Below are 24,376 nucleotides of genomic sequence, written 5' to 3' on the forward strand. Positions count from 1 at the left end.
AATCTGTCATGTCTCAAAACTCTAACTTAATCCTTCTTTCTGCTTCAGCCCAGTGTTGTGGACTTCAGAAATTTAACTTAGTCCTGTCTTTTCCTGCTCTATAGCTTAGGGGAAAATGCTTAATGCCCTGTGTCTTATTAAGTGAAGATAATTCAAATCCTATTATAACTACCCACCGCCTAGCTCTTAGGAATATTCTGTAAATAAATGAGATCATGGCCACAGGAGCTTTGAGCACTTCAGAGATAAGCACTGTTCTCACAAGAACTGAGAACATAGTAACTGAAGAAGGTAGTTAATCTCAGTGCTATTAAAACACTGATGCATTGTTTTCTTTAGTTTATCAGGATAACTTAAGAAAAGCTCTGTGTTCTTCAAATGACCCAGCTGGTTGTAAAATCAGAAGAATGCAGTCATCACAGGGTGATGAAGGACAACCAATTTGTCCCAAAGTTCAATTCTATCCAATTGACTTTAGAACAGCCCACCCCAACTGTCCTCCCAGGGAGGATCCTGGGGTCCTACAAATCTTTCTTTCCTGCATTTCTTTCACTGCTCTCTGAAGCAGAAGGTCTGGTTCACCTTGCATAGAAGGCCTATTCAGTTCCAGCAGGCTCTCCACATCTCATCTCCAAGGAGGAAACACTGAGGTCTAGCCAGAAGTCCTTGTAAGGTCCTGTTCTTCTGATTTCCACCCACAAACAAATGCCCATGCTGTCCTAAAAGACCCTCACCTGTCCCCTCCATGCTTCCCAGTCTTGGCTCACTCTCTCGTTCACTTATTCCTACAGCAGATTTTCATTAGACACGCTACTGGGGACTCGTTTAGATCCCTCCAAGCAATTTTGCCTTTTCTGTAAGCCTTCACTCTCAACCTGGGTGTATCTGTGGAAGTCTGGGACTCTCTTCTTGGGCTGCCCTGGCTTACTAGCTAACTTCTCAGGTGATGAAGGGGAAAGAAAAGACAATGGGAAAACAACCTGGCCTCTCAAGAACAGAACTGGGGCATCACTAGAAAGAACGTTTGGAGCAGCTAATACATAAAGAACTTGTCCCCTCAGAAAATTCCATGTTTCTAATCTGTCTTTCTCTCTCTTTGACTTCTGTGGTCACTGAAGCCTAAATCTTGTAATGTGCTTTTTTCTTTTTCTTTCATGCACCACCTAACACAGAGAGATGCTCAATAAATCAAAAAATGAGTCTTTGACTCAGTTGATTTCCTGGCAAAAACTTCCCCAGATTGATCGATTGATTGAGTGATTGATTAAATATCTCATTCCATTTTTTTTTAACTGATGTATAGTTGATTTACAATGTTATATTAGTTTCAGGTCTACAACAAAATGATTCAAAATTTGTATAGATTATACTCCATTTAAATTTATTAAACACTCTTGGTTATATTCCCTGTGCTCTACACTACATCCTTTTATCTTATTTATATTATACCTAGTAGTTTGTACCCCTTTCTTAAACACCTTCCTCTAACTTGCCCCTCCCTACTGAATAATCACTAGTTTTTTTCTCTTATTTCTGAATCTATTTTCTGTTTTGTTATATTCATTTGTTGTATATTTTTTGGACTTTACATATAAATAAGAATATACAGTATTTGTCTTTCTCTGTCTGATATACTTCCCTAAACATATTGTCCTCAAGTTCCAACCATATTGTTGCAAATGGCAAAATTTCATTCTTTTTTATGGCTGACTATTATTCCATTGTATATATGTATACATATATATCTTTTTTTAACATTATTTATTGATGTATAATCATTTTACAATGTTGTGTCAAATTCCAGTGTAGAGCACAATTTTTCAGTTACACATGAGCATATATATATTCATTGCCACATTTTTTTCTCTGTGAGCTACCATAAGATCTTGTGTATATTTCCCTGTGCTATACAGTATAATCTTGTCTATCCATTCTACAATTTTGAAATCCCATCTATCCCTTCCCAACCTCCACCCCCTTGGAAACCACAAGTTTGTATTCTATGTCTATGAGTCTCTTTCTGTTTTGTATTTATGTTTTGTTTGTTTGTTTTTGTGTTTTGTTTTGTTTTGTTTTTTTTTAGATTCCACATATGAGCGATCTCATGTGGTATTTTTCTTCCTCTTTCTGGCTTACTTCACTTAGAATGACATTCTCCAGAAGCATACATGTTGCTGCACATGGCATTATGTTGTCAATTTTTTATGGCTGAGTAGTATTCCATTGTATACATATACCACTTCTTCTTTATCAGGTCATCCATTGATGGACATTTAGGCTGTCTCCATGTCTTAACTATTGTAAATAGTGCTGCTATGAATATTGGGGTACAGATGTCATCCTGAAGTGGGGTTCCTTTTAGATATATGCCCAGGAGTGGGATTCCTGGGTCATATGGTAAGTTTATTCCTAGTCTTTTGAAGAATCTCCATACTGTTTTCCACAGTGGCTGCACCAAACTGCATTCCCACCAGCAGTGTAGGAAGGTTCCCTTTTCTCCACAGCCTCTCCAGCATTTGTCATTTCTGGATTTTGAATGATGGCCATTCTGCCTGGTGTGAGGTGATACCTCATTGTAGTTTTGATTTGCATTTTTCTGATAATTAGTGATATTGAGCATTTTTTCATGTGCCTATTGATCATTTGTTTGTCTTCCTTGGAGAATTGCTTGTTTAGGTCTTTTGCCTATTTTTAGATTGGGTTGTTTGGTTGCTTCTTATTAAGTGATATGAGCTGCTTATATATTAAGGAGATCAAGCCTTTGTAGGTTTCATTTGCAAAACTTTTCTCCCATTCCTTAGATTGTCTTTTTATTTTACTTATGGTTTCCTTTGCTGTGCAGAAGCTTGTAAGTTTCACTAGGTTCCATTTGTTTATTCTTGCTTTGATTTCTATTGCTTGAGAAGACTGTTCTAGGAGGACATTTTTGAGATGTATGTCAGATACTCTTTTGCCTATATTTTCCTCTAGGAGGTTTGTTGTATCTTGTCTTATGTTTAAGTCTTTGATCCATTTTGAGTTGATTTTTGTGAATGGTGTAAGGGAGTGTTCTAGCTTCATTGCTTTACATGCTGCTGTCCAGTTTTCCCAACACTATTTGCTGAAGAGACTGTCTTTATTCCATTGTATATTCTTGCCTCCTTTGTCGAAGATGAGTTGACCAAAACTTTGTGGGTTCATTTCTGGGCTCTCTATTCTGTTCTATTGGTCTATGTGTCTGTTTTTGTACCAATACCATGCTGTCTTGATGACTGTAGCTCTGTAGTGTAGTCTGAAGTCTGGGAGAGTTATTCCTCCAGCCTCTTTTTCTCTTCAGTAATGCTTTGGCAATTCTAGTTCTTTGAATGGTTCTGTATAAGTTTTATTATGATTTGTTCTAGTTCTGTGAAATATGTCCTGGGACATTTGATAGGGATTGCATTAAATCTGTAAATTGCCTTGGGCAATGTGTCCATTTTAACAATATTGATTCTTCCAATCCAAGAGCATGGAATATCTTTCCATTTTTTAAAGTCTTCTTTAATTTCCTTCATCAATAGTTTATAGTTTTCTGTGTATAATTCTTTCACCTCCTTGGATATATTTATTCCTAGGTATTTTATTACTTTGGGTGCTATTTTAAAGGGGATTGTCCCTTTACTTTCTTTTTCTGTTGATTCATCATTCATGTAAAGAAATGTAACTAATTTTTGAATGTTAATCTTGTAACCTGCTACTTGCTGAATTCTTTGATCAGCTCTAGTAGTTTTTGTGTGGACCTTTTAGAGTTTTCTATATATAGTAACATGATGTCAGCATATAGTGACACTTTTACCTCCTCTCTTCCAATTTGGATCCCTCTTATTTCTCTCTCTTGCCTGATTGCTGTGGCTAGGACTTCCAGGACTATGTTGAATAGGAGTGGTGATAGTGGGCATCCTTGTCTTGTCCCAGATTTTAGTGGGAAGCTTTTGAGTTTTTCACCATTGAGTACTATGCTGGCTGTAGGTTTGTCATATATAGCTTTTATTATGTTGAGATATGTTCCCTCTATACCCACTTTGGTGAGAGTTTTTATCATAAATGGGTGTTGAATTTTATCAAATGCTTTTTCTGCATCTATTGAGATGATCATGTCTTTTTTGTCCTTTCTCTTGTTGATGTGATGTATTGCATTTATTGATTTGCATATGGTGAACCACCCTTATGTCCCTGGGATGAAGCCTACTTGGTTATGATGTATAATCTTTTTTATGTGTTGTTGGATTCTATTTGCTAATATTTTGGTGAGCATTTTTCATCTGTGTTCACCAGTGATATTGGCCTATAATTCTCTCTTTTGGTAGTGTCTTTGCCTGGTTTTGGTATCAGGGTGATGGTGGCTTCATAGAATGAGTTTGGGAGTATTCTCTCCTTTTTAATCTTCTAGAAGAGTTTGAGAAGGATGGTATGAGTTCTTTGTATGTTTGGTATAATTCCCCAGTGAAGCTGTCTGGTTCTGGACTTTTATTTGTAGGGAGGTTTTTTTATTGCTATTTCGATTTCAATTCTAGTGATTGGATTGTTCAATTGTTCAGTTTCTTCTTGATTCAGTCTTGGTGGACTGGATGTTTCCAGAAACTTGTCCATCTCCTCTAGGTTATCTAGTTTGGTTCCATATAGTTTTTCATAATATTCTCATATGATATTCTGTATTTCTATTTTATTTGTTGTAATTTTTCCATTTTCCTTTCTTATTTTGCTTATTTTTGCTCTCTCTTATTTCTTCTTTGTGAGTTTGGCCAGAAGTTTGTCGATTTTATTTACTTTTTTGGAAAAAAAACAGCTTTTGGTTTGATTGATTTTTTCAATTGTTTTTTTAATCTCTATTGTATTTAATTCCTCTCTGATCTTTATAATTTCCTTCCTTCTGCTGCTTTTTGGATTTTTTTGTTCTTCTTTTTGTAGTTCTTTTAGTTGGTGGGTTAAATTGTTTATTTGAGATTGTTCATTTTTAAGGAAGGCATGTATTGATATAAACTTCCCTCTTAGCACTGCCTTTGCTGTGTCCCATAAATTTTGTGTGGTTGTGCTTTCATTTTCTTATGTCTCAAGGTATTTTTTAATTTAAGCTTTGATTTCCTCATTGACCTATTGGTTTTTTAATAGCATATTGTTTAATCTCCATGCTTTCTTTTTGTTCTACTTTGTTTCTTTGTTGTTGATTTCTAGTTTCATGGCATTGTGGTCAGTAAAGATACTTGAGATAATTTCTATCTTCTTAAAATTGTTGACGTTTCTTTTGTGCCCAAGTACATGATCAGTCCTACAAAATGTTCCATTTGCACTCGAAAAGAATGCGTAACTTATTTTTGGGGGGTGTAATGCTCTGAAAATATCCACAAAATCTAATTTTTCTATTGTATTATTTGATTTCTCTGTTGCTTTATTTATTTTCTGTCTGGAAGATGTGTCTAGTGATGCTAATGTGGTTTTAAAATCTCCAGCTATGATTGTATTCCTATCAACATCCCCCTTTATCTCTGTTAGTAATTGTTTTATGTATTTTGGTGCTCCTACATTGGGAGCATATATATTAACGAGTGTAATATCCTCATCTTTATTACTCCTTTAATCATTATAAAAAGTCCTTCTTTATCTTTCTTTATGGCTTTTGTTTTAAAGTCTATTTTGTCTGAAATCTTCTGCAACACCTGCTTTTTTGGCTTTTCGATTTGCATGGAATATCCTTTTCCATCCTTTCACTCTCAATCTATATGCTTCCTTCTCCCAAACGTGGGTCTCTTATATGCAGCATATTGAAGGTTCTTGCTTTATTATCCAGTCTGCCACTCTGTGTCTTTTGACTGGAGCATTTCGTCCATTAACGTTTACAGTAATTAATGATAGATGTGTGTGTATTGCCATTTTGAACTTAACTTTGCAGTTGATTTGGTATTTCCTCTTTGTTCCTTTCCTCTTCCTTTTGTGGTTTGGTAATTTTCCTTTGTATTATCATGGATTTGAATTAGTTTTTGTGACTCCTTTCTAAGTTTTTGGCTTGTGGTTACCCTTTTTTGTAAGTCTAAGTAACATGATCTCAAACCCATCCTACTGAGAACAAAAACATTTTAAATGAAAAAAAATATTCTATATTTTCCTGCCTCCCTCTCCCACTCTCAATGATTTGTATGTCTTCTTTTATAATTTTGTGTTTACTTTATTTGTAATTCATGAGTTATCACCTTTCCAGTTATGAGTTCTTCATTTCTGTATCATCCTGCTTCTTTTCTGTTTAGAGTAGAACTTTTAATATTTCTTTTACCATGGGTTTAGTGTTGCTAAACTCTTTTAGTTTTTGCTTGTCTGTGAAATTCTTTCTCTCTCCTTCTATCCTAAAGGTTAGCCTTGCTGGATATGGAATCCTAGGCTGCATGTTTTTTCATTCAGGACTTTGAATATATCTTGCCCCTCCCTTCTGGCCTGTAGTGTTTGTGTAGAGAAATCAGCTGAGAGCCTTATGGGGGTTCCTTTGTAACTCACACTTTGCTTTTCTCTTGCTGCCTTTAGGATCATTTCTTTATCCTTGACTCTGGCCATCTTGATTATGATATGTCTTGGTGTGGTTCTGTTTGGGTTCTTCCTGTTTGGGACCCTCTGAGCTTCCTGTACTTGGATATCTGATTCCTTCTTTAAGTTTGGGAAGTTTTCAGTCATGATTTCTTCAAATATCTTTTCAATTCCCTTTGATCTTTCTTCCCCTTCTGGGACCACTATTATGCAAAGATTGGCATGCTTTATCTTATCCCATAGATCCCTTATGTTGCTTTCATTTGCTTTTATTTGTTTATCTTGCAGTTGTTCTGATTGAGAGCTTTCTGTGTCCTGTCTTCTAGGTCACTAATTCATTCCTCTGCATTATCTAGTCTGCTTTGCACAGCCTTTAGATCCGTTCTTATCTCAGTCAATAAGTTTACCAATTCTACTTGGGTCTTCTTTATAGCTTTGATTTCATTTTTGACATATTTTATATCTCTAAACACTATCTCTTTTAGTTCCTTCAATAATTTGATCACTCCTTTTTGAAACCTTGATCTAGAAGGCTATTGATGTCTATTTCATTGATCATTATTTTAGGGAATTTCTCTTGTTCTTTTAATTGGGAATGGTTTCTCTGCTTCTTCATCTTGCTCATATCTCTCTGTCACTGTGGCTTATGTATTATCAGTTATCTATTGTGGTCCTTAAAGAAGTTTATTTATTTATCTATCTAATGCCTATGTAGGAATAAATCTTAAAAAAAAAAGGAGAGGGAAAAAAAGAGAATTTTAAAAGAAGGGAGAAAAAAAGGTTTGAAAACAGTGTATAATCAATTATAGAAGCACAATTTGAATCAGACTAGCATTCGAGTTGAGACATCTTTTTTAAAAACCCTTTTAAAAAAAGGAAAAAAGATCAGAAAACGATATTTGAAACCTATTTATAATCAATAACAGGAGATCAAAACCAAAAGAATTGAAAATGAAATCAGGTGGATTCTTTTAAAATAATAATAATATAACTACTTTAAAAGAAAAATTTAAAAAGGAGTTAAAACTAGAAGCATATACAATTGTTTAGAAAGTAGAAATTAAAAAGATAATAGAAAATAGAACAGGTAAAAAAGATAAAACAGAGAATTTTAAGAGAAGGAAGAAAAGGTTTGAAAACAATGTATAATCAATTATAGAAGAGCAATTTGAATCAGACTAGCATTCGAGTTGAGACATATTTTTAAAAACCTGTTAAAAAAAGGAAAAATGATTAAAAAATGATATTTGAAGCCTATTTATAATCAATAACAGGAGATCAAACCCAAAAGAAATGAAAATGAAATCAGGTGGATTTAAAAAAAAATAATATAACTACTTTAAAAGAAAAATTTAAAAGGAATTAAAACTAGAAGCACATACAATTGTTTAGAAAGTAGAAATTAAAAATGTAATAAAAAATAGAACAGATAATAAAAGATATGATAAAGAGAGAATTTCGAAAAAGGGGAGAAAAAAAGGTTTGAAAACAGTGTAAAATGTGTAATTGAAGAGCAAGTTGAAGCAGAATAGCAATTGGGTTGAAACGTCTCTTAAAAACGTTTAAAAAAGGAGAAAAGAGGAAAGAAAATATATTTGAAACCTGTGTATAATCAATAACAGGAGATCAATACCAAGAGAGACAAAAATGAAATGACGTGGATTTTTTAAAATAATAATATTATTTTAAAAGAAAAATTTAAAAGGTATTAAAACTGGGAGGATATATAATTGTTTAAAAAGTAAAAATTAAAAAGGTAATAGAAAATACAACAGGTGAAAACAGATTGAAAAAAAAAAAAGATGGGTAGGGGGTGTTCTCCTGGAGACTGTGTGCTGGCTTAATGAGAAATCTTTCCGTCTTTGCCCTGTTTCGCAAACTCAGCTTGCTTTTTCCAGAGGCCCTCTGTTGGCGCCCTCATCTATGCTGCTCCCCGTGACTGTCAGCAAGCAGATCGTGCCTCCTTCCAGCATAGCGTTCCTGCCACAAAGGCAGGGGGCCACACGCTGTCTCCTGGCGCCAGTCGCTCCGTGGCTCTGTGCCGCTGCGTGCTCCGCCTTGCGGCAGGAGGCCACCCACCTTCTCCTGGAACGGGTCGCTGAGCAGCTCCACGCTGCCCTGCACTCTGCCTGGGGTCTGCGCTCTGCAGGCGGGCCCTGGGAAGACCTCGGAAGAGCCCTGCCCATATTCTGAGTCCAAACTCTGCTCCTTGTTTGTCCTAGTGGCGTGAACTTTGCGAGGCACCAGGGTGGAAGGATCCTAACTGACTCAGGCTGCAAACAAGTTGCTGGCTGTCCTTTGAGGCTGCTGAGTCCCTAGGCATGGATTCAGGTTTCGCCCCTGTCCCCACCGGGGTGCCAAGCTCCAGAGGATATGGCTGCCGAACCTAAGCCCCGCCTCTCCTCGCTGAAAACCTTCCTTGGGCTTTCAGAGATGGGTTTGCATCCTTCCCCCCAGGGCACATCAGCCGTGTTGTTTTATGGAGGGCCCAGGTTGTTCTGCGCTGTGCACACACTCATCCATGTTGTGCAGCCCCCTGCAGTCCCCCAGGGCTGCTGCTTTGCAGCCCTCCCAGTCCTTCGCCCCCTTGGGCATTGGTCATCTTGTCCTGGCCCCCATCTCCCGGCTCAGGTGTGGGGCTGGGTGTCGCAGGGACCCTCTGTGCCCACTTAACTTAGTTCTGTAGGTCAAGTGCTGCTCCGTACAGATCTGAGCCTCAGAGGTTCCCCCTCTGTCCCGCTGGCCTCTCCATTGGAGAAGGGGAGACCCAGCGAAGGAACTAGCGTCAGTCCTACTTTGCCACTCCCTCCCTACGGGACTGGTTCCAAACTGTTTTGCCTTTTCGTCTTTCTTTTTTTCCTTTCTCCTGCCAGATTTTTGGCGTCTTTGTCTTTTGAAGAAGACAATGTTCTGTAGGAGTTCCGCAGGTACTCTGGTTGGCTGAGTGGGTCCGTGGATGTGAGTCTCGGTGTATCTATGGGAGAGGGTGAACCACGAGCATTCTATTACTCCGCCATCTTGGCCTCTTCCCTACATATATATCTTTATCCAGTCATTTGTCGATGGACACCTAGTTTGCATCCATGTCTTGTCTATTGTCTATTGCTATGAACATTGGGGTACATATGTTTGCAAATTAGTGTTTTCATTTTCTTTGGATATTTACCCAGGAGTGGAAATGCTGGATCATGTGATTGTTCTATTTTTAATATTTTTGAGGAACCTCCATACTGTTTTCCATAATGGCTGCACCAATTTACATTCCTCACATTTAAATTTGAATTTTGGCCCACCCAGACTGGTCCTGATACAAACTGTTCCATGGGGAGGTAACTTAGTTCTCAGACTTCTTCCAAATGCTTCTAAACAAGGGTTAGATATGAAAGAATTTGAATGCAATTCCTGTAGTACAAATTCATTAAGATAATACCAGATGTCATAATAAATGAGCCATCAAATCACAATGGTGTAACCCAATTGAAGTTTATTCCTCACTTATATTCAGTCTAATTGGCAGTGATAGGAAGTTGGAGGGGGAGATGATGAGGACTCTGTTCCACATGGTAATTCAGGGAACAAGGCTGGTGAAATCTCTGGACACTATACTGTGTGGCTTCCAAGGTCACCTTGGCCATCAGAATTCAGATGGCAACAGGGGAAAGAGAGAAACAGATGGATCAGGAGAGAGGCTTTTGTGGGCCAGGCATGGAAATGGCACATTTCAGTTTTACCAATTTCACTTTGGTCCAAACTCAATCAAGTGGTCACACTTGTCTGCAAGGGATATGGGGAGTGTAGTCCAGCTTGTGAGAAAGAGGGGAGGGAAATGGTTTGATGCACAGCCAGCCTTTGCCACACTGGACAATGTTGTTAAAATATTTGAGATATATGAAATGCCTGAGATATAATAAGAGATTTATTTTTTTGCAAATGATTCTTTATTTTACACCCTTTTGTTAAATAACTTGTCTTTTAAAAATACTATTGTAGTAAAATGTGTTGAGTGTTATAATGGTGTTATGCAGTGAGAATATCTAGCTGAGATCTTTTTAGGAAATGAAGCCAGAGCTGAGTCTTAAACAGGAGCTATTAGGCAGACGAAGGGTGTCCATGTGTTGTGTAGAGATGAGGGGGAGGGGGCAGCAGAGAACACTTGGAAAAAGGAGTAAAAACTGAAGAAGTTGTAGGAAAGTGGCAACATGAGAGGCTTGGAGGGGATAAAAATCATGGTGTGAAATTAAAACAACTCAACTATTTGTGACAAGATGATATAAGTTAGAGTAGCCTGAGACATATGAGTTTCACAAAGCTTTTTTTAAACTTTTTTTTATTGAGTTATAGTCAGTTTACAATGTTGTGTCAATTTCCAGCATGGATAACAATTTTTCACTTATACCTAATTAAACTTACAAGCTTCTGCACAGCAAAGGAAACCATGAACAAAACAAAATGACAACCTATGGAATGGTACAAAGCATTTTTAAACACATATTTATAAAAGATATGATGACACAAGGCTGAGATTAAAGTACACATTTGTTAAAATCATCAACAACTTTAAGACATTAAGTACTGTTCCAAGTCCTCTCATCATTCTTGTATCATTCCACTTGCATGAGACTGGGTGCTACATCATTTATGTAGCTTTAGCCAGATCTGATTGACATTCCAAAGTATTTTAGAAGAGAAATAAATGGTAACTTTGAAATCGATAAGACTCTCAAATGTTTTAGAGTAAAAGTAGAGGGTTCTACTGAGGGAAAAAGCATTTTGAATTTTATCTGCCATTGGGAATGAAAATTATATATATGTGTGTGTTTATATATATAGTTTATACACACACACACAATAAGGATTGCATACTTATCAGTCAGAAGAGAGTGTTCATTAGCCAATAAGAGTGGATGCTAAGAATAAACAACTGAGATGAATATATTGATGTGTATGAGATGAATATCAATCTCCCCCCCCACCAAAGTCTCATCTAGTCTACAGTTCTTGTTACCCCCTTGACTGGGGATGAGAGCTGGTCTGAAGGGATACTTCAGGCTACAAGTAGTAGTGAAAGATTCAAATATAGGTAGATTAAAAATAAGATTTTATTATTCTCACATAATAAGAGTCTAGAGTTGGGAAGGGTCTAGATTTGGGTGGTCCCTGGATTGGTTGATTCACTGACTTAACAGTGTCTTTGAGATCCTCAGGGCTTTCCACCTCTTTTTTCTACCATCTTTTGTGCATAAATAAATATCTTCCCTTTGTGGCCAAAAATAGTTGCTTCAATTCCAAATGTCCCAAGCAGACACAACAATGTAAGTCTAGAGAAGAACAGAGCATTTTTTTTGCATCCAGTTTTTTTCTTAAGTAAAGCCTATCTCAGAATTCACCCAAAGGACTTTCTCTCAGTTTCCATTGGCTAGCACTGTTCCACATGTCTAAACCAGTCACTGGCAAGAACCACTATGGCTAGCTTGGACTAATCATGCTTTACCTTCTGAAGCAGGGTCAGGGTTACTAAGGCTCTTCCAGTAATAAATAAGGAGCGTGTGTTTGTAAGGTAGGCAACCAACAGGGTCTGTATAACAAACCCCACTAGATGAGATTTGAAAGGAAAGTTTATAGTCCTTGCACACACTTGTACTCAAGTTTCAGTGTTTAAGCTCATGAAACCTGAAATTATATTCCAACCCCATGTTTCATTTCTTCTGGAGTAATGGCAACTGGACCAGAGGGCTGGTTCAGGATGCTGAGGGAGAAGTGCTCGTATCTAACCCAGAGTGAAGAATGGACTTCTTACTATCTCTAAAAGTCCATCCCCTACAATAGTACTCACATGGGGTTATCAGAAATGAAATCAACCTTGGACACTCAGATGGTCTTTATCCTTGAAAGCATCTTTATATTTTATATGTAGAGATAGGTGGATTAATCAGGGTGAATAATACTAATTGCTGAAATAGAAAAGTCATACATTTCACTAGATCAACACAGTGAGTTTTATTAATCACATATGGAAAACTTATTGAGATCAGGCCCCCCCCCATTTTGTAGCTTCACCACCTGGATCCAGTGACCTACAAGTTTCCCATGGTAGAGGAAGTGATGGATGGAGAAGGCACACGAGCTCTTGATTGCCTCAACCCAGAAGTGATACAAGCCATTTCTACTCATAGTCCACTAGCCAGAACGAGTCATATGGCCTTCCATAATTGCAGAGAAAGCTGGGAAACATAGAAAACATCATTTTTGCCAAAACATTTGAGCAGGCTTTGCACTGTGTCAATTTAGTCAAACTGGAACCTCATCTCTAAAAATTTCCTGGTTGGGGTTGAACCCAAGATAAATTGTATGATATTGGAAAGGGGGAGAACTCATTATAATATAAAGGCCACTGAAAGGCATGAGATACAGTTGCAACATGTAAACCTCGTTGCTAATCTATGGGCTCCTTTTGTTGGCAAGGGGAGTGACTGGGCTTGTGGCTTCTCCAGGTCCTGCTAGGTTCCTTCAGCTTCTCTGAGTTCTGAGACTGGTGAGTATGCATATTCATGGAAAAGGGCTCCAATACTTTGTGAAGGACATATTCATCATCAAAGCTGAATAAAGTGCCAGACTGACATAGATTCTGGTTTGTCCACTTTTTTTTAAACATTTTTTATTGATTTATAATCATTTTACAATGTTATGTCAAATTCCAGTGTTCAGCACAATTTTTCAGTTATACATGAACATATATATATTCATTGTCACATTTTTTTCTCTCTGTGAGCTACCATAAGATTTTGTGTATATTTCCCTGTGCTATAGAGTATAATTTTTTTTATCTATTCTACAATTTTGAAATCCCATCTATCCCTTTCCACCCTCTACCCCCTTGGCAACCACAAGTTTGTATTCTATGACTATGAGTCTATTTCTGTTTTGTATTTACGCTTTGTTTTGTTTGTTTTGTTTTGTTTTTTGAAATCCAGTTTGTCCTAGTGGGTCCCCACTTGTCTTCACTTTCCTATGTTTTAGGCCCAATTCTTCCCAATTGCTGGCCCTGCTACTGACCTACAAAAACTCCAGTTCAACAACCAGATGCAGAAGCAGCAGCCTTCCATAGACTAGATGTGTGTGTGTGTGTGTGTGTATGTGTATATATATATGTATATATATATATACACACATATATATATACACACATACACTTTATTGAGATACAACTTACACACTCTACAATTCACCCATTAAAAGTGTATAATTCAGCAGCTTTTAGTTTAATCACAGAGTTATGCAGCCATCACTACAGTCAGTTTTCATCATCCCCCCAAAACACTTGTACTCAGTAGCAGTCACTAGCCATTTCCTCCCAAACTCCACCCCTCACACTGAATCAACCGCTAATTTGCCTCTCTCTCTGTGGATTTGCCTATTCTGGATATTTCATCTAAATTGAATCATACAAGATGTGGTCTTTTGTGAATAGCTTCTTTCATTTAGCATAATTTTTTCATGGGTCATTTATGTTGGAGCATTTGTCAGTATATTCTCTGTATTTATTGTCAAACAATAATCCATTGTGTGATTGTCCTACACTTATTTATACATTCATCAGTTAATGGACATCAGGGTTGTTTCCACATTACCTGTTTTGAATAAAACTACTATGAATATTTGAGTACAAGTTTTTTGTTTTTAATTGAGGTATAATCAGTTACAATGTGTCAATTTCTGAGTAAAAGTTTTTGTGTGGACACGTTTTTGCATTTCTTTTGGGTACGCCTAAAGAGAATTTCTGGGTTACATGGCAACTCTATGTTTAACCTTTAGAAAAACGGTTATGTGTGAGGATCACAATTTCTTCACATCTTTGATGACACTTGTATTAAGGCATGTGTATGTTGTGGGGAGTGTATAGCTCAGGTGGTAGAGTGCATGCTTAGCATGCACAACGTCCTGGGTTCAATCTCCAGTACCTCCACTAAAAGTAAACAAATTAAAAATACCTAATTACCTCTTCCCAAAGGAAAAAAACCTAAAAAATTAATAAAGTTTATATATAAAAAAAGACTTGTGTATGTTGGTGTACTCAATGATATCCCAAATTTTTCTCAGATCCTATTCATTTTTCTTCATTTTTTTCTCATTTTGAAGGAGAGGGATTGTATAAACACTATTTATGTGTCTTCAAATTTAGTGCTTCTTTCATCTTTGAATATAATTCTACTGTTGAACACCACTAGTAATTTTTGTTTATTATTACATTTTTTAATTCCAGAAATTCCATTTTTCTTCTTTTTTATAATTTCTTCTCTTTACTGATATTTTCTTCTTGATGAGACATTGTTATCATGTTTTCTTTCACTTCTTATAGCTTGGTTTCCTTTGGTTCCTTGAATCTATAACATCTGCTTTGAAGTCTTTGTAAAGCACAACATCTTCATTCGTCTCATAGGCAGTTTCAGTTGCCTGATGTTTTTCTCTTTTATAGGTCACATTTTCCTGCTTCTTGTATGGCTCATAGTTTCAGTTGAAGATTGGACATTTTACATTATATATTGTAGCAACTCTGGATACTAATCCCTTCCTCCACCCCTCCCCTGGGAATTTTTGTTGTAGCTTGGCTCGGCTATTTTCATAAAGTGTCTTTACCTCCCAATGTGAATCCTCTGACACTGCCCCTCAGAGGTACAGCCTTGGCCCATGTGCTGGGATGACTGTGGTTTTAGCAAAACCTTCCTGGCCTGTCTGTTCCCTGACCTGTCTGCCTCCAAGAAGATATGTCATTTTCTCTCTGATAAATAAAATTACATTACATTAAATTAAAAATATGTAAAGTTATAGGAGAGAGGGTAAAGTCAATTTTGGTTTGGGCTGATGGACATTGTTGGAAACATCTCCTTTGTTATATAACTATTTTCCAGAGCAAGGTCACAGGGGCCAAAAAAAAAAAAAAGGAAAAGAAAAGAAAAAATCACACAGGCCCGGACTGTGCACCCAACTAAGGGTTTTATTTGCTTCTGTAGACAGTCTGTTACATACAGTGCAGGTTTGTCTCAGAGCCAATGTAAGCAGAAAGTTCCCATGGATTTCAGGGGAAATGCTCTGCTTGATTTGGTAACATATGGAGCTCAGAAATAGATACAGGGCCAGGTTAGGAAAAAGGGAAAACACCTTGAGACTCCCAGGATGGCCTTGAATATCCTGGAAGTTTCTCTGTTATATGTGCTGATGTGACTTTGCCATCCTCTAAGATAGCCAGAGGAGTTAATTTGTGAGCCGCTAAGTCAGAGTTCTGAAGTCACCCACACTGGGCGCCCTTCACTCACCCTTCGTCTATGGTGCCCTTAGAAGCAGTGAGTCCTGAAATTCAGTCCTAAGCTTCCTGCAATTCTTTTTATCTTGTCCTTTATCACATTCACCTTCAAATGTGGTGCATACTGGGCCTCAGATTCATTGAGGCCGAGATCTTCTCCTTTAGTCAGGCCTCTCTTACCTCCTGCATCTCTAACTGCCCAGAAAACATGTACACTTACGGGAGCAATCACCACTCCAACTCAGCAAGTCCCATGCATTCTCATTGTTTTTCCCCCATATGTTGATCATTTGCTCTGCTATGAAAAAGCTTTTTAGTTTGACGTAGTCCCATTTGTTTGTTTTGCCTTTAAAGAACAGACCAGTTGTCATATAGAAAGTCCCACGTCATGCATTATCTGATTGATTCTTCAGGAATTAATTTATCTGATATTTCTTTTGAAATGAAAGTTACATATTAGAACTTGACTAAATTCAGGTGAAATATTTCATCAGCGTATTGAATATTAGATCATGATAAGACCACAGAGTGGTGAGTTGCTCTAACATCTGTGTTGTAATTTGACCACCTGGTTAAGGATGTAAAACAAGGTTTGTGATTGGGCAGTAACCTGTAGGGTGATAGTTTGGCATCTTGCGAAAGCCCTATTCCTCATTAACTTTTTACTTAATGGATTCAGAGCCTGTTAATCACTTTTGCCTGAATCAATTATTTCAACAGGAATTGTAAAATAAAATGACATCTTTGATTAGCCTCTTCAATGATCAGTTTCTACTTTTCTTCAGGGAGCTTTAACAATCTTAAATATGTTCTTTGAAATGTAAAAGGTTGAAAGTCCAAAATTTCAAGTATCAGAGTTTATTGTAATGGGAGAGTGCTAACCTTCAGTTTTCTTTTGTCTTTGCAGCAAAATGGAAATTCCAATTTCTATAAGCCAATTGTTGAATCCTTTGAGGAAGCACCTCTTTATGCTGTGATTTTAACTTATATGGGATATGGAATTGGGACGCTGTTTGGCTATCTCAGAGATTTTTTGAGAAACAGGGGAATAGAAAAATGCAATGCAGCTGTAGAGCGAGAAGAACAAAAGGTATGTATAAGCATCTTCTTGGATCTCTGTCAATGCCTATTGTTCTCTGAAGTGTTCTCACTGTGGTGATGCATGTTCAGGTCCTAAAAAGAGTGACACACTCAGGAACTATTCAGGGTAAATCCTATTACTCTGCACCCCTGGACACCCTAATCATCCCCTGTGTATTCATGGATTTTTTTATTACAAATATTTATTGAGCAACTGCTACTTGCCATGTTGAACGAAAGATTTTCTCATATATTATCATATTTAACTTTTATAATAACCTCATGAGATATATTTTAAATACCATTTTAAAGATGAAAAGTCAAAATACAAGTGTGAGGGCACTGGAGTGGGACTGTATTCTGGGCTTCTAGTTGTAGGTTGAGTATTATTTATGTTTCATTCTGTTAGTTTGTTTGTTTGTTTGTTTTTTGGAGGAAGGTAATTCTCTCTGTCTTTTTTTTTTAATGGAGGTACTAGGGATTAAACCCAAGACCTCCTGAATGCTAGGCATGCACTCTACCACTCTATTCCCTCCCCCTGTATATTCTATCCTGGAATAGAAAAGTATGCTTGAATGAAATGTGAGATTATAATTTCATCTAGTCCTGAGTTTCTCAACTTTGGTACTGTTCACATTGTAGGCTAGCTAATTGAAGTGGGAGGCTGCTCTGTGCATTGTAGGACTTTCAATAGCATCCCTAACCTCCACCCACTAGATGCAATTAACACTCTCCCACTTACGTGTGACAATCAAAATGCCTCCAGACATTGCCAAATGTCTCATGGAGTGCAAAATCACCCTCAGTTTAGAACCACTGATTTAGATACTTTCAGTAGTTAACCTATAAAAGTCTACATAATCCCCTTTTCACACAGAGCTAACAGGACAACCTGGAAAACATTCAGAGATCTAGGAAGAGCCTGTGTTCTATTAACATGTTTTCCAAAATTGGTTCAAATGATTTATGATGCCATGAATCTCTTTTTCCTAAAAAATTGCCTTGGAATATATGATTATGGGTATGGAATATCCACATGATGGAGCCTTGAACATACCTAAGCAAAGAACATAGGTGAGGCATGAACTTCCATGTAATGAGAGAACCTTGAAAAATGTAACTTAGTGACTAGTACCTGGAGTAAGATAAACCCTTGGATAACATAAACAAATCATGTAGAACACTTATTTTAGAATTAGCTTAGTTCAAGTGTATAGCCTTCAGAAGGAAATCAGGTCTGGTTTTATCATTTCACTCTCTCCTCCCCTTAGCTGGTATTTGAGCACATGCTCTACACCAAGTAATTGGTGCTAATAAAGAAGATACAATAGGTCCTTCATCAGAAAATCTGAAGCTGGGTATGTAAAAACAGACTCATGAGCAAAATGAATGAGAAAAAGTGATGATGGGGAGGAAGTTGATATAAGAAACAGGGATCTGTGAACTGTGATTCATTCGGGAAGTCAGAAAGGCATGATGCTGGGGCTTGAATGTGAGCAGGAGTCTACCTAGTAAACAAGGGTGCAAAGTAGACACTTTCAGAAGAGTTAAGTCAGATTTGTTTTGAGCATGTATTTTGTGCCAGGCACTGTGCTAAATTTGGGGACATAAGAATAAATAAGCCAGATTTGGTTCTTGGCTTCAGAGAGTTAACCATAAAAAAAAGCAATTGCATCAGATTTTGATAAGAAGTACCATAGAGGTAAGGATATGGCATCAAGGAAGCAAAGAAGAGAAACATTTAATCTGAACTTGGTGTTCAGTGAAAGCTTCTGGGAGGAAGAGGAAGTCAAATTAATACCTAAATACTGAAGAATAAGTAGTAAGGTAAAGGGTGAGGCAAGATGTGAGGGAAGGAGTCTTTAGGGATCGGAAATATGGTGCAAGATAGCTAAGAAGTAAGAGAAAGCTTTGTCCACTTAAGGAACCAAGGAATTCTAATGACCAGAATGTTGTGAGTGAGAGTGGGAGTATGTGGAGAGAAAGATTGTTTGAGAGGGAAGCAGGAACCACACTACAATGGGTTTTTATAAGCCATGGGCATTTATTATAAGAACAATGAGAAGGCATTGAAGGATTTCAGGCAGAGGAATGCAGATTTGCAGATTAGAAAGTTTGTGTTCCCTGCCCTATGAAAGATGTATTGCAGGGAGACAACAAAAGGACCAAAAAAGAAGCTAAGAGGCTGATGCAGAAATCCAGGTTGTAGGGAAAATTCTAGCTAAGGGCTTGGGCTGTGCCCAGGGTAGTGATCATAGGGATGGTGATAACATACAAGGCCAAAAGATGTTTAGGAATTTCTTTAGGGATGATTGATTTGACTTGAGGAATTAGGGAAATGTACAAATCAAAGACCCCACTGGGATTATGACTTGGACAGCTGGGTAGAAAGAAGGTGTTATCATTCATTGAGATGGGGAATAGAGAAGGAAGGGTTGGTTGGAGGGGGAAAGTGGTCAAATCATGTTTTCACAAGTTGAGTTTAACGAATTGGCAGCTGGAGATAGAGGTCTAGACCTCACAGAGAAAATTCTCAGATGGGCATCATAGCACCTTACACATATCTGGCGCATGTTAACAGTCGTCAAAGCCACTGAAGCAGATGAGATTTCCCAGGGAAAGTCTGTACAAGGAAGAAGAGAAAGGATGAGAAGAGAACAAACAACTTTAGAGAATTTAATAGATGTTAGAGATGGAATTTCAAATCAAGACTGGAAACAAAGTGACAATAAAAATCCTTATAGTCATCTAGGGAAGAGATAATTTGTACTTTATCTGGGGAAGAAGGAATGAAGAAAAGGGAACCAATTAGAGATACAGGAGGTAGGATCAACAAGTTTTGATGCTGGAATGTATGGAAAATAAGCAGAGGGAGGAAATCAGGATAACCCCGAATTTCTAGTAGGGTCAGACATAAGAATGTTTGCGGCACACCAGTCATGACAGAATGGTCCTGTACTTGGCAAAAAGATAGCCACAGACAGTTTTGAGGATATAAAGGTCCTTTAATGATATAGGATTGAAATGGTTAAATCAAGCTGGAGACAACCCAGTGCATTTCCAGAGAAGAATGCAGTTTTCCCAGATCCTAGCAGAGCTGATAGTGAAACTGGAAAATTGGGGTGAGAAAGCAAATTCCTTTTGGCCATTCTCACAAGGATCTCCACAGCCCCTCCCTGCCACCAGCTGGTGTGTTCTAGAAGCTCTCATCACCAGTCTGTCTGCTCCCCAGGCACAATTAACTGGTGCAAAGTAAATCAGCACATTCTAGAATACTTACTGGAGCACAGCGTAAGTCAAATGTACGTCACTCAGGTGTAACATCCTTGGCAGGAATAGGCTTCAAACATGCCATCTATTTTCCAACCGATTGCAATATTTTTGCTCTATCAACCCAGCAGGGCTTGTCACTTTGGCTTTTCTAAAACACTTCTTACATTTCAAGTAGAATGCATGTGTGTGTGTGTGTGTGTGTGTGTGTGTGTGTACATATACACATACATGTGGCAAGCTTGTTGTCAGGGAAACAGGCTCTGAGATGGAAGGCTGAGGGCTGAGAAGTGAGTGGGTGTGCTCCTGGGATCAACACTTGGACAACTGTGAGGAAGTGAAAGAGGCAAGATGAGGCAGGTGAATTATGAGACAGTCCCAGCAGAGGCTTCTGGGGATCCCACAGGGCTCTCTGGTGATGGGAGTGTCCCTCAGAAGCATTCTTATTAAAGGAAGAGGTGGAGCCTTCCATGATGCTAGATGGGGCTGCCATCAGAAAGGGATGTGATCTTGAGCCCAGCAGTCCCCTGCAGTCAGCTGTGAGGCTCCACGCTCCCCTCATCTGGGGGTGGGGTGCTGAGTTCTGAATAACAGCATGTACATTGTGCACAGCTATCTGTACCACAGCACCTCTCAGTATTGTCCCAAGAGCTGTAGAACTACCTCCCAGGAAGAAGGCATTGCATTAAATAGATCTATGTCTCTCTTTTTTAAACAAAATAAGCGATTTCCATCTGTTTGATCTCTGTGAGGTAGAGGGCATCAGTCCACTGACTGATAGACACATCTTTTATACGACACACATGTTATTTTGTGTTCTTCCCGTTTGAGCTGCTTTTTAGAGATTGAGGGCCTTTCAGAGTAACAGGGTCTAACAATCTGCAATGGCTCCAGTCATGTGCACTTTTGGTAGGACTTGGTCACAAGAAGCCCTGGCCTTCAGACTGGCCTTCTCCTTTTAATACTGCCCCCAGCCCTGGACTTCTTGCTGTGTTAACAAGCTGTCTTAGGCACATCTTGAAGGCTCTTGCTTGAAATGTGGAGTGTGCTGCTTTCCAATGACCCTTGGTTCTTTGTAGCAAAAATGAGTGTTATTCTAATCTAAAATCTGGTTGTTGTATATGCAGAATAGTTTGTCCCATCAGACAAACCAGCCCTGAGCAACGTGACACCAGGATAGCGAGCGCCTCCAGGAAGGGCTGGTGGAGAGGAGCTCATGGGTGTTTTACAAAGATCGTCACTGGATGTTCTCATGTCCTGTGACACTCATTTACTCTGTGCTCATCCTTTCCATTTTTATTTTGTTTTTCATGAAGTTGTACAGATTTAGTGTGCACAACAGGATGTTTCAAAGTACACTTATGCAGCGAAGTGGTTAGTTACTGTGGTCAAGCTCATTGACGTGTCCGTCTCCTCACTTCTTTTTCTTAATCGAATAGAAGAATTTATGAATCCACTTTCCCTCTTTTCTCTCTCACTGTCATGACTCCTCTCATACCAAACCAGTCATTCAACTGAATTTTTGCCCCAAATGCAGTATTTCTTTTTGCTTTATCTTCTTTTTGATTTCTAGCTCAAACATCCAGAAACTGATTCCAAAACATGAAGCCCTGATAATCCTCTTTATCTGAATCACTTGATTATTGATTCACTCAGTTCTTACTGAGTCAACCAGTAATGCTAAGTAAAAAGAACAGACAAACCAAAACCTCCCTCCAGGAGAACACTAAAGAGAGCATAGAGAACACACATCCAAGAGCCCCTGCTGCCTCCCTGGACTTCAGAGGTAACCAGAAGACACTAACAAGGGAAAGGACAACACAGACAGACACAACGTTAAATATTTTGCTTAAATTTTTCCTTTAACCCTTCAAAGGCAACTCTAGAGTTGAATTGCACTTTATTAAAGATTTCTAGATAAGTTACTTTCTCAATGATGTAATGGCCCAACTTTGCTTAATCCAGAAGAGGAGGTCAGCAATTGTAGTCAAAGGAATGTCAAGCATCATCAGAGATTTTAAAAACTTCAAACGCAGTCACATTTCTCAGTCCCTGTGGTTTGATAGCAGGTTCAGCATGAGGCAGGCCACGTGGCACCAGCCTGGTATAAAATATTTCAGTTGCAATTCCATGTTCACATTACATCTAGATAGTCCCAGTGTCCCTACAAGTAAAATCCAGGCATCTCTGGCCCATCTCCAGAGATTATTACTCCCACATGAAACAAAAGCGGTTTAGCGAGTTGTAACTGTAGATCATTTTAAGATAAACATCTGAATATTTGCATGAATTAAAACTTGCTCTTTCTCATTCACACTTGGTATCTGAAGCAATAGCAGGAAAGCCCAGAGGGAGTTTCTTCTGCGTGATTTGAAGGATGGTGTCTATAATTGAGTGTGAGGTATATTTTTGTCCAAATCAAACAGATGGCCCAAGCACTGGCCTTCCTGTTTGGATCTAGGTGGGTCCGCAATGAGAGTTTCACTGGGGTTTCTCTAAGAACTATCCATGCTAGCCAGCAGCTTATGGGTGGTCATACTATGTGCTTCCACCTTCAATACCTTGTCTCTTTCCAACTAACAACCAACATGACTTTTTTTAAACCTAAGTCATTTCACAGGGTATCTCTGGCCTTTAATACCTTCCCTTCTTACTCAGAGTCAGATCCAGAACTAGCCAAAGTGCCTCAGCTTGAAGCCCCTCTATGTCTCTAACTTCATCTCCTCCTCCTCCTGAGCCCTGTCACTACTTCAGACACGGGGACCTCCTGGCTTCAGTACAGCCCACGTGCACCTACCTCAGGGATTTTGTACTTGCCCTTCTCTCTGTCTGGAATGGTCCTCCCTCAAGCATGACTCTCTCACTTCCTTGACTTAAATATTTCAAGAAGTCAATAGCTTTAAATGCAACAGGAATCAGTAGACTTGACCTCCCCCAAAACCCCAACCAGGTTTGGTTTCAAATGCTTTCTGGTTGCTTGTAAAAAGCAAATGCACCCTGACAAGAAATGAATATTTTCCATGATTGCATCTGACATTGGAGCACGTGATTAAGAAATAAAACTCCAAAATCAAAGTTCTAGAAATATTTTGTAAAATAAAACCATCAGTAAAATCAGATTACAGCCTCCCACATTGGATGCTCAAGTCAATATTTGTTTGGATATTTATATTTTAAAAATGTCAAGCACAGCCAAGTTTCTCACTTTGGGTATTTATATCCAAATCATATAAGTATACAAGCAGACATACACACATACACACAATTTCTGATGTGTCACTGAAATGTTAGTTAAATCATTTTTTTCCTTAGTTCTTTTGCAATGTAGACCTCTCTGCTTCCCTTAGCAAGAAGGAAGCTGCAATAGTAGGAAGTCTTGACTGATTTTGATAAGATAGAGCTTTACTAATATCTGTAGACTAATTCTAAGCCAATGTGTGAAGCCAGAGGGTTATGACAAGTTCTGATGAGGAGCCCTTCCTGTGTCTTTTTTCCTTTTTATTATGGAGATAGAGAGCCAAAGCCATCTCTTTGTGTATCTTTCCTTTCTTTTTCATTCACTTAATTATACATATGCTCATTTGCACTTGCTCTGTCTTTCCCTTAATATAAATGGGTTCATATCATATGCTGTGTGACTGCCTTTTTTCATTTAACCATATGCTGAAGATCTTTTCATTCCAGACAAGATTACCTCCTTCCTTTTAACAACTGCATGATGGTATTCCAAAATATAGTTATATGAGTGTTTATTTTTATTCCCTTTTTATTATTGAAAACAACCCTTCAATGAACAGCATATGCATTTATTCAAGGATATTTCTTAGAAGTCGCTTTCTGGGTCTAAGGAATGTATATTTCAACTTCTGAAATATTATCAAGTTGTGTTTGAAAAAACTTACCTAGCTAGACTCCAGTCAGCAGTGCATGAGAGGGCTTGCTATGCATTGACACTATCAACATATTTTTCATTTTCGTCAGTCTGACAAGTAAACGTTTTCATGTTCTTGTCTTTTTCCCTGATAAATAGTGAAACTGGGATTCTTGTGTTATGAGCATTACTTATTTGTACTTATTCCTCTTGAACTGCCTATTCATATCCTTTGCTCATATTTTTATTTAATTGTTTTTTTGTACTGATTCACAGAAGCTCTTTCTATATATCCTTATATCAATAATTCATCTATTAAATCTGTTTTA

General features: G+C 38.1%; 1 protein-coding gene across 2 annotated transcripts in view; it reads left to right on the top strand.

Annotated features, from left to right (window-relative positions):
- Positions 1 to 24,376, top strand: part of LOC102535721 (serine palmitoyltransferase 3-like) — a 143,913-nt gene that overhangs the window by 11,797 nt on the left and 107,740 nt on the right. For both annotated transcript variants that reach the window (XM_072943806.1, XM_072943807.1), the window contains exon 2: positions 16,734 to 16,916. In XM_072943806.1, coding sequence (XP_072799907.1) covers positions 16,734 to 16,916 — 183 coding nt within the window. The remainder of the gene's footprint in view (positions 1 to 16,733; positions 16,917 to 24,376) is intronic.

This window comes from Vicugna pacos, chromosome 19 (assembly GCF_048564905.1).
Source record: "Vicugna pacos chromosome 19, VicPac4, whole genome shotgun sequence".
Lineage (NCBI taxonomy): Eukaryota > Metazoa > Chordata > Mammalia > Artiodactyla > Camelidae > Vicugna > Vicugna pacos.